This window comes from Abramis brama (genome assembly GCF_963993115.1).
Source record: "Abramis brama genome assembly, chromosome: 3".
Lineage (NCBI taxonomy): Eukaryota > Metazoa > Chordata > Actinopteri > Cypriniformes > Leuciscidae > Abramis > Abramis brama.
In genome coordinates this window covers 17396345-17413961 of record NC_139965.1, presented here as the reverse complement: position 1 = coordinate 17413961, position 17617 = coordinate 17396345, and the positions used below count along the sequence as shown (strand labels likewise).

Below are 17617 nucleotides of genomic sequence, written 5' to 3'. Positions count from 1 at the left end.
CACCAAGGCTGCATTTATTTGATCAGAAATACAGTAAAAACAACAATATTGTGACATATTACAATTTAAGATAACTGTTCACGCAACAAAGAAAACAAGGAAATTGGAAAGATCTCTGCCCAAACCCTAGTATGAAATAATGAAAATGATTAAATATTTACTCATAGCACTTATAATTTTCCAATCCGATTGAACTTCCGACCTCAAAACCAAATGCAAACCATAAGAAATCCAAACTATAACACTCCTATTTCAAATCTAATGTTTCATGGAAAATAAGAAAAACAGATCAAATCAAAACTCCTAAAATAAATAAAAACGTAATCTGCAAGATGGGCCATATTCTTAATAAAATGTTAATGTTTGGCATAATCAATTATGCCGTGAACACTAGTTAATAATTATACTGAGGTTATGTAGAATAATCCCAATACGCAAGTACCGTATCCATATGTATGTGTGTTTGGTTTAACAATCCAGAATTCACAGCAAATGTGCGTGATTGCAGCAGTGTGCATGTGAATGGGGGGATGGGACGATCTGGAGGCACGCCAGGGATAGGTGAGCTGTCACTGGTCATTAACATCATCACTGCCACGACACAAGGAAGCAGGGAGGCAGGGGGAAGTGGGCGGAGATTGTTTGGCCATAAAATGCAAGTGTGATGGAAAACTTGTTCTCCTACCTTTCTGAAGTGCCACATGGCAGTTGCCTCATGGGAAACCCAGGCACGCAAACAACTTATATCATAATAGTTATTGTCAAAAGGGAACGCACACCAGTACAATAATGCACAAATTAATGGCTGTCAAGTTATTCATGGTGACTGAGGGCGGAAAATAAACTGATTGCCGTAATTTTACAAAGTACAATTTTAAAACAAGATGATAAAGAATATGGTTTCATGAATGCAATTATATGTATGTCATGTTCAGAATTATTGTCACCCTCCTTGATTAAATATAGAAGCATTGTTAATCCTTTTGAATTTCTATCAAAAAAATTCATATGAATCCAACTTTTCATTGCGTAAAAGAATTGAAAATGTGGGGAAATATCTCTTTATGAAATAAATGTTCTTCTCTTCAGTTCACCGCACTCATTTTCTATAGGGTTCAGGTCTGGGAACTGGGATGGTCACGGCAGAAGCTTCATTTTGTGCTCAGTGACACATTTTTGTGCTGATTTTAATGTTTGTTTTGGATCATTGTCCTGATGGAAGATGCAACCATTATAATATTTCTAGACTGTCAGGTTTAGATTTTTTATCTGTTGGTATTGGCTAGAATCCATGATACCATGTATCTGAAGTCCAGGACCTCCTGCAGAAAAATAGGCCCACAACATTAAAGATCCAGGAGTATATTTATATTTAACAAAAAATTTAAATATTAATGGGAATATAATTCAGAGATATTTTACTCCTAAGAATTTCTAGGGGTGCCAATAATTGTGGCCAACGTGTTTTGGAGAAAAACATTTATTTCATAATGTGAATTCCCCCCCCACTTTCAATTCTTTTACTTCAATGAAAGGTTAGATTTTTGAGAATTTTCTGAAAGAAAGATCAAACATTTTCACAGCCATCTTTAATCATATTTACCAAGGGTGCCAAAATTTCTGTGAATATATATAATATTTAGATTATATAAAAAGTTTCTTAAAACTAAAAACTTTCTTTAAAAAATTACTGACAACAGTTTATATAACAACAATCATTTAATAGGCCAATATTTAATTTAAATATTTAGATTATATATAAAGTTTTCCTAAACTAAAAAAAATAAAAATAAACAAAACATATTTAAATTAAATTTATCTTTAAGTATAAAGTTTTCACAAACCAAATTTTTTTAATGATGGTAAAAAAAAAAGAAGAAGAAATTAATTTGGATAAAACAACCATATTGCAATGATTAAATCATGTACATTTTACATACAAAAAAAAAAAGGTTTTATTTTTATGAAGGCTTTAGCGGTGCTTGAGTGTAATTTGTCAGTTGAAATGTGACTGGCTCTGACATACTGTAGCCCCGCCCCTTGTCCCAATACCACTGTCACTCAGCATTACTCCTCCTCATTAGCTACGATGGGAAAGTTTGTCTAAAGCAGAAATAGCACCGCTTGGCTCACAGTTCACAAAGCTGGGGTCACAAAACCCTGCCAGCACAGGACTGGGATTCGGTCTCAGAAACATTCTTTAATATGGATCAGGACCCTCCCATTTTGACTCATGAATAATCTATTAATCTACATTAAACTGCATTGAGAACTCATTAATATGCATTTCCAGTGACCTCGGTCATCTGTTTGGGTTCCATTGAAAAGCAGCCAGCTGTAGGTGTCAGGGTAAAGATGGTCATAAAATTCATCAAGTTTTTATGACCACTTACTCAATGACTGCCTGTTTAAAGGTTTTGATTTATGCAACCTTTAGAAGAACGCTTCCTACGCATATTCAAAGAAGAAGAAAAAAAGGGAGGACAAAGCAGCCAAATAATTCCTCCTTTCAACATTAAAATCTTACAAACTTCATCATCATCAAGTGTTAATCAAGTATATAATCACTGATAACCAGAGAGTTGGAAATGTACATAACCAGAGGTTTACCATTAATTACCAACAGCAAATTCTCAAAACCTCTCACCTGCAAAATAAATATTCTTTATGATGCACAAAGCTATTTTTACTATGTGTACAGAGTTCAGAAACTAGCTGTCAGATGAAAGAAAGTACTGTGAAAGCCCTTCAAGAGTGTGGGAAAGTTATTTTTAGCAGCCATGCCAGAACCGACAAAGACTTCTACTCGGTCATCTTCTGCTCCGGATCAAAATTCCACCTTTGAACCGGCCGACAGTGGACCAGGTGGGGGTGAGGAGGACTTGCTGATGATGGCAAGTTTAGCTCAAAGTTTGTCGCTGGCTTTTTAAAGTAAAGCAGTGCAGCTCTAAAGACTTTTACTTTATTTCTATACAATAATTGCAGCAGATCTGCTCAAATATTCCAGGAACAGAGGGAAGCGGAGTCAAATACCAACTGTTTAACAATTAAAAACAACATCTGTCTAACTACATGATTTAACGGTTACCACTTCTGAGCAAGAAACTTTTCAATCAAGATATTATGATCTTATTATCACCCAAGTACACAATCCTTGTCTCATCCTTGCTTTTCTTTTCATAACCTACATTTTCATAAAATAGGGTATTATCAGGGTTCGTACACTTTTTCCAAGGTCAAATTCAAGCACTTTTCAAGCACTTTCCAGGTCCATTTTAAAACTTTTTCCAGCACCTTACACTACCGTAAATTACATACCAATACATAGTTAAAATTATTATTTAGTGTTTTTAATCACATCAAAAGAGATAAACAGCCAAATGTTTCATAATAGCAGAGGGCTGCACGATATTGAAGAAAAATGAGGTATGCGATAATAACTAAGTCATTAAATAATGCGATATTCAATATGCGATACGATAATGCTTAAAGTGTGTCAAATTAACTTAAATTATCTTTAAAATATCTTTAAAATGATATAACCTACACATACGTGTTTCACATTCTTTTTGTGATAAGAAAATATCCCTACAACTTCAAGACAGTGAACATCAGTGTTCTGTAGCATAAGAAAGTGTTATGGGCCAAGAAGACATAATGTTAGCTAATACCAGGGTTCGAAATGAGGGGGGTCTGGGGGGGTCCCGGACCCTCCATAAGTCATTAGGGACCCCCCATAAGAATTTATTTTTGGATTTTGGGGGGTCCCCGACAAATATATTTTAACATTAAAAATGATTGTGAAAATTATAGGTCTTTAGTGACGTTTTATATTTATAACAGTAATTATTTTATTTCCTAGCGCGAGGCAGCAATCAGGGCAGCTATTAGCCGAGTGAGTTCTAGCGTCACAGATTGTTGTTGTGGTGCTCCCGCACTGTAGCTGAACGCGGCAAAACGAAACCTCACAAAGAGTGAAATCCTGAATGAAAATCCTGTAAGTGCTTCGATTATGTTTATCTTCATAATTGCTTATAGTAAAATATTAGGAGTTCGAGTTCCTATATCAAAAGTTGCATTAACTAGATATCCAGTGTAATGATTAGAAGAGTACGTTTGTCAACGTTTCTTGTTAGCTGTAACGTTATCTGCCAGCTAACAGCAGACTATGGAAGCTTGTTTCCGCCACAGAGTGAAAAATAAACAAGGTAACGTTAATTGCGACTTTTTAATCTCACAATTCTGACTTTTTATCTCAGAATTACGTGATATAAAGTCGCAATTGCAGGTTATAAAGTCAGAATTGCGTGATATAAAGTCGCAGTTGTGTGTTATTAAGTCAAAATTCCGTGTTATAAAGTCAAAATTATGAGATATAAACTCGCAATTGCGAGGAATATAACTTACTTGAAATTCTGACTTTTTTTTCTCAGAATTGCATGTTTATATCTCGCAATTGCGACTTTATATCACGTAATTCTGAGATAAAAAGTCATAATTGCATGATATAAAGTCGCAATAGCGTGTTATAAAGTCAGAATTGCGAGATATAAACTATGCTGAGGTTAAACCAAAAAAAAAAAAGAAAAAAAAAAGTCTTTTTAATTAGATTTTAAAGAATTTTTAATAATTTAATAATTAAATTTTAGGGGACCCCCCAAGAGTCCTAAGTCATTTCGAACCCTGGCTAATACATTTACTGGAATAGAGCAGTGTAAATATTGCATAGGGCCATCCTAAACCTTACAGTAACAGTATACTTATTATGACACTGACTGATTTCAGTTCAGCAATCAACGACTGTTGTTAGGCTAACGTTTGCAGGTTAATTTGCACGTTACAGTTCTGTAATTTTGGCAATGTTCACTGCATATTCCACAAATGAACGTGACATAACGGACATGCAATACTTACATTACATTATCACACCAAGTAGGCTACTCTCAGTCACTAATGGCCCTTTCAGATAGGACGCGGACCGCGCTGCGCTATGAAATGAAACCGATATATTTCAATGGCTTGCGCCGCGCAACTCGGACCAAAGCGGAGCTCAGCGAGCTCGCGCGCACGCCGCGGTCAAAGTTTAAAATAGTTCAACTGTTGCCGCTGCGTGGCCAATAAAAACGGTGCATCCAAACAACCGCGGAAATCAAAATGAAAACTCCGCCTACTTTTGCTCTGGCCAGCGTTACGCAAATCAATCTGTATCTGATTCTAAAGGGCTAAAAAAAAATTCTCCATTTAATAAAGAACTATTTCGTCAGAAAGATATTTCTTGCGAAAGAATGTGACAAATTCAAGCATTTTCAAGCATTTTATCCAAAATTCAAGCACTTTTCAAACCTTGAAAACACAACATCAAAATTCAAGCACTTTCAAGGATTTCAAGCACCCGTACGAACCCTGTATTATGTTCAGAATGGCACACTGCCTTTTATTTTTTTTAAATAAAGTAGTATGCATACCATGAACAGTATGCACATGCATGGCCTAGAACATTTGCCAAAATTTGTCAATGCAAAGAAAACTGTGTGGAATACTGTATTATACAATGCAATGTGCTTGGACTTGAACTTTAATTTACAATTTACAGTGTGAAAACTAACCTGAGGCAATATCAACCGAATTATTTATATTTAAAAATAATATATATATATATATATATATATATATATATATATATATATATATATATATATATATATATATATATATATACGCACGCACACACATATATATATATATATATATATATATATATATATATATATATATATATACACACACACATACATATACATATACATATACATATACAGTGAGGAAAATAAGTATTTGAACACCCTGCTATTTTCCAAGTTCTCCCACTTGGAAATCATGGAGGGGTCTGAAATTGTCATCGTAGGTGCATGTCCACTGTGAGAGACATAATCTAAAAAAAAAAAAGTCTATCAGCTAGAATTCTGACCCTCAAAGACCTGTTAGTCTGCCTTTAAAATGTCCACCTCCACTCCATTTATTATCCTAAATTAGATGCACCTGTTTGAGGTCGTTAGCTGCATAAAGACACCTGTCCACCCCATACAATCAGTAAGAATCCAACTACTAACATGGCCAAGACCAAAGAGCTGTCCAAAGACACTAGAGACAAAATTGTACACCTCCACAAGGCTGGAAAGGGCTACGGGGAAATTGCCAAGCAGCTTGGTGAAAAAAGGTCCACTGTTGGAGCAATCATTAGAAAATGGAAGAAGCTAAACATGACTGTCAATCTCCCTCGGACTGGGGCTCCATGCAAGATCTCACCTCGTGGGGTCTCAATGATCCTAAGAAAGGTGAGAAATCAGCCCAGAACTACACGGGAGGAGCTGGTCAATGACCTGAAAAGAGCTGGGACCACCGTTTCCAAGGTTACTGTTGGTAATACACTAAGACGTCATGGTTTGAAATCATGCATGGCACGGAAGGTTCCCCTGCTTAAACCAGCACATGTCAAGGCCCGTCTTAAGTTTGCCAATGACCATTTGGATGATCCAGAGGAGTCATGGGAGAAAGTCATGTGGTCAGATGAGACCAAAATAGAACTTTTTGGTCATAATTCCACTAAACGTGTTTGGAGGAAGAAGAATGATGAGTATGATATATATATATATATATATTGTATATTATATAATCTATATATTGTATATTCAAATGTCCAAAAAAAAATTGCTGATTCTTAATTGGTGTTCTGACAGCATCACACACCATTAGTAAATGATTTCATAAAGCTTTGTGTGTAAATGGTTTTATAATGTTTTCAAAACTCTTACGTGAAATAGCGAGTGGTCGTTGATGCATTTCCTACGCAACAACGTAAGCCAGTCATTTTCTGCTTATGTTTTCTTTTGTGCAAAAAAACTTTATTAACATTTTAAGTTACAAATCCATGTCAATACAAAAAATCCATGTCATGACTCATGACCCCTTTAATTTATTTCAAAAAAAGAAAACTTGTACTGAACTCAAACTTTTGAACGGGAGTGTAAATCAACACTCAAATGATACAAAATGAAGTTATTAAAGTTCATTTACATGTTCAATATCCTATCATAAATTACCCATCAACAATTACTAATTACAGTAATAATTTCTCAAATTTAGTTTAAAACTAATCCAAAAGCAGATACTTTACTGACTTGCAGAAAAGAGTAAAAGCTTGCCTGATTTAATTAAATAAATAAGTAAGTAAGTATGAAAAAAAAAAAAAAAAATTATATTGGCCATTGCAAAACTCATACTGGTTAGCCACCAAAACTAACCCTCCAAAAACTTTAGTTGGATCACAGCAACAAGGCCCAACCAACCAGACCTAAATACAGCACAGGCTGGCCCAGACACAACCAATCAATCAAGATCTTGCCGCAGGAACAGAACCTTCAAAACTAAGACGGGACAACAAAAAAACAATTACTAAAGGAATGCTTGTGTGGTTATGAAAAATTATAAAACCAATGTTCTGACATATCACCATAAATAAGTCCACACAAGTCTTAAATATGCTCTCAACGATTAAAAAAAAAAAAAAATTGCTGATCTTACAAGATTGTACCTCCATGAGCCACGGCTAATTTTACCCAAATCTTGGGATGAAGATCATCTCAGCTCACCTCTAGAAACCTCAACACCCTCAAGGTGTGTTTGGCTCAAGTTTGGGTCAGGGGTCGCTCTAGGGTAAGTATAGTTTAATCACATACCTCCTACATTCCAGTCTGAATCCTCACCCCACTCGTTGTCGAGCGTTCAACTGGCATGCGTGCGTATGCGTGAGTGTTTGCTAATCACGATTTTCCTCATAACCCCTCTCTCTCTCTACCTGCCGGAACAGGGACAGAGGTTAATTCTGGCTGCAGGGCATTCTGGGCAATTGACTGCTCATCAACCGCAAACTGAACTTTACCAGTCAGTCAAAGACAAGCAGCCGAAATGCTCCTCTGGGTAGCTGAGCGCCAGCATGTAGACCCAGCCTGCATTAATAACATTACAGCACAGCAGCTCACTTCAACAAACAGACAGAATATCAACAATCTCTCTCAAATCACGCTTGGCTGCATTTGCTTTCGAGAGTTGGGAAGCAAGATTTACTCGAAATGTTTAACAAATGAAAATTAAATTTAAATTAAAAAACATACTTAAGCTTCTTCTGTTGATTAGATTCCAACTCTTCCTTCCTTCACTATACAGTGGAAAAAAAATGTTTTAATGAATATAATTTTATTACTGAATGAGCACAAAATTATTATTATTAAAACAATAACTTTAGTTTGGTAATTTTAGATTGTGTTTGTGTTTGTGTGTGCGTATTTTTTTATATATATATAAGATTTTTCTGATGCCTAATTTCACTTGAAGCAAGACTGAAACGTTAGCATGAAAGTTGTTTGTTTAAATAATCAAGCAAAGTGATGATGATTAATCATCAAAATAAACCATCATCTTATCGGTTATCAGCCATAACAAATATAATTATAACACATGACCCCACATTTCTATGTCAGTGCATCCCTAAAAATAACGAATTAATCATGCATTTCTTTAGCAGTATACAAGAAAGTTTCATGCAAGTTAGGAATAATTCAGTCTAATATTTCAATTTGAGGTTTCCACATGTCTTGCATGGTTTTTCTATGTGTGAAAACTCATATTTTGTGATCGTGTTGCCATGACGTGACTAATCTTTGAGTGACGTGTGCACTCTAAACGACCTGACTGATACACACTTGGCCTGCCAATCACCTTTCAAATACAATCATTAAACACAGATCAGATCTGATTCACACTGACTCATCTTAAAGGGAAGGTGAAGAGCATGTCTTTCTTTGTACGAATGAAGGTTGGACTAATGGCATGGCTAGCAAGAATGATGTCTCAATGTTACCAGCGAGCGGGCGGCAAAGGGGCCATATCATAATTCTAGTCATAATTCAGAGGTTCTGAGTGCCAAAAGTCCATCCAGCTCTCAATGTCAAAAGATCAAGAAAACTCTATTCTTCATTATATGACTTTTTATAGTAAATACTGTTTTTTTTGCACTTGATGTGGTGACAATGTAAACATACATTAACGATTTGTGTCTCTCAGTCAAACCTTCCCATCACGGCTGCGTCAGATATATTCACGGAATGATGGCCGAGTGAGGCGTGTGGTTGGAGCGCACACACGCTACCAAACAGCCCCGCAGGGAAAACTCACTGCATGAATTTAGTTTCGCCCACTGTAAACTCTGCACGGCACATTTGTTTGTGTGCGTGACAATGTATTGGCGTAACATTATCTATCAAAGACCTGTTTGTAGGTTGTAGTCTAGATTGGAATGGTAAGATCGAATGGGGAAAATCCCTCATGAAGACAAGTCACTATCTCTTCCTTTCACTGATATTTTCACATCAGTTTTTCCTGAGAAATTCTCAACTGCTACTGACAAAATTTGTGAAATAAAATACAGTATTTCTGTCAGCCCAAAGGTCATGGGATCAATTCTCAGGGAATGCATAAACTGATAAAACACATACCTTAACTGCAATACCGTTTAGGGTACACACACACAAAAAAAAAAAATAAAAAAAAAAAAAAATAAAATAAAATAATAATAATAATAATAATAATAATAATAATAATAATAATAATAATAATTTGCTGGGTTGAGCCTCTTGGGTCTTTTTTTCGGGGTTATATTTTCATTGTTTGGGTAGTTTTTGGGTAGATGTAACAACCCAGTGGTTCAGTTATTTATCACGGGCTTGTTGCATCCTCTTCAGGAGAGAGCAGTTCTCAGTGCCATCGCATTTCAGTGCATTTCTTCTGTAAACACAAACTTATAAAATATAAGTTTGTGTACATTTTAATTTATCTATACAATCCTTACTGTGCAGTAAATCACTTAATTTTATGCAAAGCAACATACAGGGATGCGATGTGAGTCACCTAAACGAGTGTTGAATTGGTCTATTCGCGTGAGGGAAACGCTTGATGCCTTGCGTAAAGATACTAAATCTAAATGTTAAATATGTCCTCAGTGCTGTTCACTGATAGTTTATGGGCAGGTTATGGGCTCAGTGGCAGCATATTTCAGCTATGATTGAAATGCAGGACGGCGATCTAAAGTTATGAGAGCCAGCTCCATTCCGGGTTTGTAAAACGGGTTTAAATGAGAGCCCAATTTGAAGGGTAAAATTAGCCCAAGATTGTGTCCTATATTTACCCAGCCCTTGGGAATCGAACCCTTGACCTTGGCTTGCTAACACAATGTGTTTGAGTTAAGAACTATCCTAATATCCTTAAAAGGGTTGTGTCAAAAGATCAGGAGAAAAGATGTTAAGGTATATTACGCTGCCTAAAAAAATACACACAAATTCTTCAGCGCTGCTACAACACAAACCTACATTTGAGCCCTTCCACAAACTCAAAGTGGTCGGCCCATTAAACAGCCATTGAGGGAAACCACCTTGACTTTTATTGACCCTATAAATCTAGTGAGGAGTGGATGAGAGGTCTCTGCCTTAGACAACGTTTAAAGACAAAGACTACTGGTCCTTCTGAGACAATAGACTTCCTGATTAACTATTAACAGCTTCACCAGTGATAACTTAATTAGGGGCCAATGATGGGGCTTCGGTAAGAGCCTGGGCCCTTTCATTTGTGTCCACTTGATGGACAGGCACTCATTGGTTGGAAGTGGATTGTGTGTGTGTGTGCTGAAGAGTTTTACAAAAAACGACAGAATAAAGACTCATTGTAGCTTATTTGACACCTCTTCTGTCTCCATGTTGAGAAAAATCTTGAGTAAGTGCAGAGGTGTTGTGTGTGCTGTAAAAACATGATGGTTATTGCAGTTTTAGAATAAATGTGAGCATTTACTCATCTAACTTACACAAAAACAATTAAGTATTCCTCAAAATGAATAAAAATAGTCATATGCAAACTCAGAATACTACGCAAACCTGCAATAATCAAATACGTTAGATAATACAAATATACTTGTATGTAATCTCACATTAATAATAACTAATGTCTTTGCTGCTGACTTTTGATGATCCAATTCAACAATACCAATAAGCAAAAATTATATTAGATAAACAACATCAAATTTGTGTTTAATTTAGTTTCTTTTTGTTTTTGCTGTCAAAGTGCCTTTACATTTGCCAAAAAGAGAACTATTGTTTTTTATTTTATTAAACAAACTAACAAGCAAGCCCAGCCAAGGTGAAAAAACGTGAAAGTAACATAACATTGTTTTCCATAAAAAGTAACCAAGTAACAGAATGAGTTACTTTTTAGGGAGCAACGCAATATTGTAACGCATTACTTTTTATTTTTCTGACAAAGTATTAATTTTCGAAACAATTTTTGATCGGACCTGTCTGAGTGCCATATAATTCCCAGTGAAAATAAGTTACACACATTCAAGAAAGTGTATTTATGAGACTTCAGAAAGAAATTCTCAAAGTCTTTTAAGGTAATTCTTTGAGGTGTAACATGTCCAGTCTAAAATCAATAGTTTCAACCTTTCAAATTGACACTCAATAGCTGAGGAAAATAAACAGGAATTAGTGAAGCACAGCTAATGTGGACATCAATTCATAATCATGACCTCCTAATATGTGCACTGATTCGAGAGACATGGGGGAAGAAAAATAAAATTAGCAATTAAAAGAAGTCATTTCTTAGCACTTAGTAACGTCATACACTTCCTGTTCGCCACGAGAACGAACAAACATTAAGATAAAAAAAGCTGCATGAATATAAGAACCATTTTAAATGTATCTGGTGTACTGTGACATTACTGTGAACTCACCTCAATTGTGAACTGCTTCCTCTTGAGTTTGAAGGCCAAGTCTTTCGTATCGGGTACTTCACATGACAGACAGTTCAGATGGGGCAACTGACGAACATGCAGGAGACCTGAACAAACACAGAAGACATTAACAGTGAATCATGTTACTATGTAAACTTGCTAGAAATACACACTGTCAGAGATATTATTCAGTATAGACTACCATTCAAAAGTTTGGAGTCAGTAAGATTTTTAAAATGTTTTTGAGAAATGTTTCTTTTGCTCACCAAGGCTGCATTTATTTAGAAATGCAATTTATTTCAGAAATAAATTAATAAATACACACGTGAAATTTAGAAGTAAAATGACTTCTTGTAAACATACTCCAAAAATGTTTGTTTAATTTCCAACTTCGAAAAATAAATGTTAATATTATTTGCTTAATTATTCTGATTAATATTTTGTGGAAACCATGATAATTTTTTTTCAGGATTTTTTGATGAATAGAAAGTTAAAATAATAGCATTTATTTTAAATATAAATATTTTTAAAAATCATATATATATATATCTTTACTGTCACTTTTGATCAAATTAATGCATCCTTGCTGAATAAAATCTTACGGACTGCAAACTTTTGAACGGTAGTGTAAACACTGTAGTGCTGAAAAACTGAAACTGCACTCAAAATCCATTTGGCAGGACATTTCAATGGGCATGACGTTTCTGACTATATTGCACAGGCTAATAAACATGTTGTGAAACAAAAATTTTCCCCAGGTATTGTTTTGCCTGTTACCTATTTAAACAGACTCTTGTTTTCATTGTCTGCTGAGTTTTACTGTGGGCACATGTAGCTATCATCTTTCACACTGGCCACTATAGCATTGTATCAACCATTATTTTATTAGCTGCACCAATGGGCAGAAACCAAAACATATGAGAGAAGGACTGCAGCGGAGGGAGGAGAGAAATGGGTTGGTGGGAGGGAGAGAAAGCCAGAGAGGTGAGTGGAGGATGGGGGTAAAACAAGGTCAGTCGGCACAGGGGCATGTTGGGAAGAGAGAAAGCTTTTTCGCCCTCTTTAATTCCTCCCTCCATCTTTTTTTTCCCTCAGTTATGTGGCCAGTAGAAATATGACATTAAAAAGAAGCACTGAAGACCAGGATGAGGGGGATGAGAGGATGGAAAGAGCATGTGTGTGTGTGTGTGTGTGTGTGTGTGTGTGTAAAGGCCCCGCTTGTAAAGGGACCCGTGCGCTAGGTTGATTCCGCTCGAGTTGATTCGCTGTGACAGAACTCCCAACATGCTTTGTGCAGTGGACGCACCACAGAAAAGAAAGAGTGGCCTCATGTACGTCTTCACATTCACTAAGACCTTATGGCACAGCATTATTCATGAAATGAGGTAAAAATCAATAGCAAAAGCTAACAATAACTGTTCGAACACACTAAAAGTAAGGATATGCATTGTGGATATGTTTGTGAAACCATCTGGAAAGCATTGCATATATATTTTATATCTTATCTGTTTTCAAACATCTTAAAAAAAAATGGGTTTTCACATACAATTGAAACAACACTAACATAATTAGAGTCTTATTTTGTTCACAAATATCGTAAACATCTCAAAAAGAACTAATTCATGAATGTGAAATCATTCAGTTCTAACATCTGTATTGCTAAACAAATGCTCAATTATATTTACCACCCATCCAATACGCATTGACATTGCACGTGTGCTATCACAGAATCCATGTATTATCTAATCAAATAACTAAAAACTAAATTAATAACACTGACAAAAGTGAATGACCTAAAAAAAAAAAAAAGTATTATATTATATTATTATTATTTTATATTTTGAATATTATATTATTATATATTATTATATAAAATGATAAAATAACAATAAATATGAAAACAACGTAACATAATAAATAAAATTACTAATTCATAAAACTGAAAACATTTTTGATTATAAATACCTTAATAAAGAAACAAAACAAAATAATAAAATAAGTAAGTAAATAACTAAGTACATAATCATCTGAGGTCATTAGTGTTTGTAAACCACACCCCCTCTGGCCATTCCGTACTTGCAAATGAATGCAAGAAAGAAACAGGGCAGGGGGCGGAAACAAGGAGAGAGAACTGTAAACAAACTGACCTTTACAGAGAGATGGACAAAAAAAAAAAAAAAGATGAAAAGATAAAGCATGCAACATTAAGAGATGGCGGGAGTGTACGATGAAAACAAGGGAGGATATAAAGAGGCACAATGAGAGGAAAAAGGACAGAACGGAAAGAGCGTGAGCCCAAAAGATCTTCCTCATCTGCAGTGTGGCCACAGAGAGGTTTTAGTCAGTATGAAAATATTGATTCTGCAACTCTGCGGCCCCTGAGGGCTGTGCTGGGTGCTTGTGATGGGGCGGTGGGGGCTCTCTCTCTCTCTCTCTGTGTGTGTGTGTGTGTGTGTTTTCCGTGGCAGCTGAATCTCCCCCTGGCCTGTCTGCCAAGGAGCACGTCTGATTGAACACGGCCACACTAACAGGAGCTGACAGCTAGAGAGAGGTCCACCCTGCCTGCCCCTTTCTACTAATGCACTTTACTGAGCGAGTGTGTGTGTGTGTGTGTTTGTGAGAGCCAGAAAGATAGGATGATGCAAAAGGCATGAATAAGACGAGGGACCAATGAAACATCTTTTGAAAATAGATTTTCTGAAGAAATGCGATGGGTGTCCGTCATGAATCTAGACTGGTGTGGATGGTTTCCAGGGTGTTGCTATGCAGTAGCTGAGGTCTTCTATGCAGTGTTATTTAAGTATTATTTATATAGCACTATAGTATTTATTAATGTTCTGAATTCACTTTTATTTTTCTATATATTCAGTTTTCGTGTCAGATTAAGTTTTAGTAATTTTGCTTTGTGCTTTTGTCCTTTTTAGTAGTTAGCCTATTTTAAATATTTTTTTATTTAGCTTTATTTTAGTTTTAGTAGTACTTCAGCTTATTTTTGTATTAAATTTTTTAAAATTATATAATACTGTATATTTTTAGTTAATATTTTTAGTTAACAATAACAACACTGATTCTGAGTCACCCTCATGTCATTGATAAACTATTATTGTTTTTATTATTTGAATTATATATATATATATATATATATATATATATATATATATATATATATATATATATATATATATATATATATATATATATATATATATATTCTTTTCTTTTCTTTTTTTTCACTTTAATTTTAGTTTAGTAATTTTGTTGTGTTTTTGTCATTTTTAATGTCTATATAGCATTTATAAATTGTTATTTATTCATTTTAGTTTATTTAATTTGAGTTATTTTAGTACTTTAACTCAACCTAAACGGAAATGAGAAATAAAATTGCTGAAATAAAATAAGTTTAACAAATATATTTTTTGATGGTTTTAGTTTTAATTAACAATAATAACCCTGGTCCTTGTAACATTCTGGTCTCTAGATACGTAGATTTTTGGTCTCTAGTCTCTTTTGCTATCTGGTCTCTAGATATGTCCATCAGTTTTATCATTCGCCATAAAAAAAATCTAAATCCCATTGCTTAAATTAGGTATCAGTCGGTGCAGAATGAGTTACAAGCCAATAATTAATACTTAGGCTTTGGGGGTATTCTGTCAGTGTATTTGAACTCTTGTATGTATGTTTCTTCCCACCGTGATAGTCTTTGTAAAGTGGGTTGGTCGTCTCCTCTGAGCCTCTGAATGATTCCAGAGCGATGGCTGTGTCACTCAGTCTGATTATTCGTCCCATTACGGCTCTGTTCTGAGAGTGCGAGACAGAAAGAGAGGGTGGGAATAGATGAGAAAGACAAGATAAATACATGAGAAGAGTCCAATTAAAAGTGTACAAACAAATGTAGAAACATCTAGAGCGAAGCTGAGAGCATCTCTTGCTAATTAAACCCATCCTAACAAGCAGGGGTTTCACTCCCTTTACTCTGAGAACTGAATTAGGTCATCATTATCTCTCGGAAAAATGGAGCAGGGTATTCCGGAGGCGGAATTCATGATCTTACAACAAAGCCCGAGCTTACAGATCTAAAACCACCTCAGTCAGCAGAGATTTAAACAAAATATATCCATTTTACCAACACCACTCTCTATGATGATTGATGATTGTTCACATTTGAGGTATCATTGATGTCCATTTGAGGTAAACATTTTTTTTCCTTAAAATACATTACAGTTAAAAATTTGGGGGTTCAGTATGATTTTTTTTGGAAAGAAATGAATGCTGTTATTCAGCAAGGATGCATTAAATTGATTAGAAATGACAATGTTACAAAAGATTTCTATTTCAAATAAATGCTGTTATTTTGTACTTTTAATTCATCAAAGAATCCTGAAAAGAAATGTTTCACGGTTTCCAGAAAAATATTAAGCAGCACAACTGTTTTCAACATTGATAACAATCAGAAATGTTTATTGAGCATCAAATCATCATATCAGAATGATTTCTGAAGGATCATGTGACACTGAAGACTGGAGAAATGATGCTGAAAATCCAGCTTTGCATCACAGGAATAAATTAAATTTTACAGTATATTAAAACAGAAAATATTAATTTAACATTGTATTAATATTTCACCAAATAAATGCAGCCTAGGTGAGCAAACTTTTGAATGGTAGTGTATGTGCTTATAGCAACAGTTTATTTAATTACTGATAATAAGCAGTGTAGCTAGTATGCTTGATCACTGTACTGATAATACTTAAGTTAACAGATTTAAATAAACTCTAGACCTCAGTGCAACCCATCCAACAACTGTGCATCTGTTAAATAAAGGAAAGTAAGAAAGTATTACTTCACACATAGTGATAAACAGGCCAGAACTGGGCCATAATATCATAGAGACTTTGCTGTAAGTAACCACCTAGAAACCATCCACAACTTAGAAATGACATAGCAACAGCCTGGCGACCTCCCAGAACACCCTTCCAAGTTTGAATGGGTGTAAAATTCAATACACCATTCAATGCATCAAATTATGTTTTAACATATCAGCACTTGCATTCATCATGACCATCCAAACCGGTATTATAAGGTTATCTTTGGTAAGGATATCAGCTGTATAATGCCACCACTGTGAAATGCTGCCTTTGGTTGCGTCATGTAACATTAAATCCATCAGATCAGAGCAGAACATACGTTTGGTGCTCAAACACATTGAGTGCTCTGATTCCCTCAAACACATGCTCTCCAAATCTGTCTGTCTCTCTTACTCGGATCGCACAACTCATGCAGTGTCGCCATACGGCACAAATCTGGATGAACGCAAGCACGAAGCCACATCAACTCAGAGAAAGATCCAAAGATCCCGTCCGCCTCAGAGCAAAGACTTCTCACCCATTAATGCTTTCATTCCAAAAATATCTGCTGTTAAATGGTGTAAAAATGCCTTTCAGCTCATCAAGGTTTTGTGTAACGCAAGAATTACACAAGCTCACATTTACACTTTGAAATGGACTAGCTCATAATGCATTTCCGATGCTGATTTTCATGGGAAACATTTGCAAAACAGATTCAAATGTGGTAAAACATGTTCAAGAGAGATACATGTATGATAGAAATGGGCCAGAATGTTTAATAAACATTTAAGGGGCTTAAATAAGTTATGAAAACCTCTGACCTTGACCTTACTGATATGAAGAGCCTGTCATAAGTTAGACTGAACAAACACAAGTCAACAGCGAAGAGAGAAAATAAGCAAGTTTAAAGCGTTAAAGAGCGAAAAAAACACAAATGCAG

General features: G+C 35.3%; 1 protein-coding gene across 1 annotated transcript in view; it reads right to left on the bottom strand.

Moving 5' to 3' along the window:
• elp4 (elongator acetyltransferase complex subunit 4) overlaps positions 1 to 17617 on the bottom strand; it is a 65236-nt gene that overhangs the window by 16940 nt on the left and 30679 nt on the right. The window contains exons 8-9 of the mRNA XM_084110312.1: positions 15523 to 15631; positions 11834 to 11940 (exon numbers count right to left, since the gene is read on the bottom strand). Coding sequence (XP_083966438.1) covers positions 11834 to 11940; positions 15523 to 15631 — 216 coding nt within the window. The remainder of the gene's footprint in view (positions 1 to 11833; positions 11941 to 15522; positions 15632 to 17617) is intronic.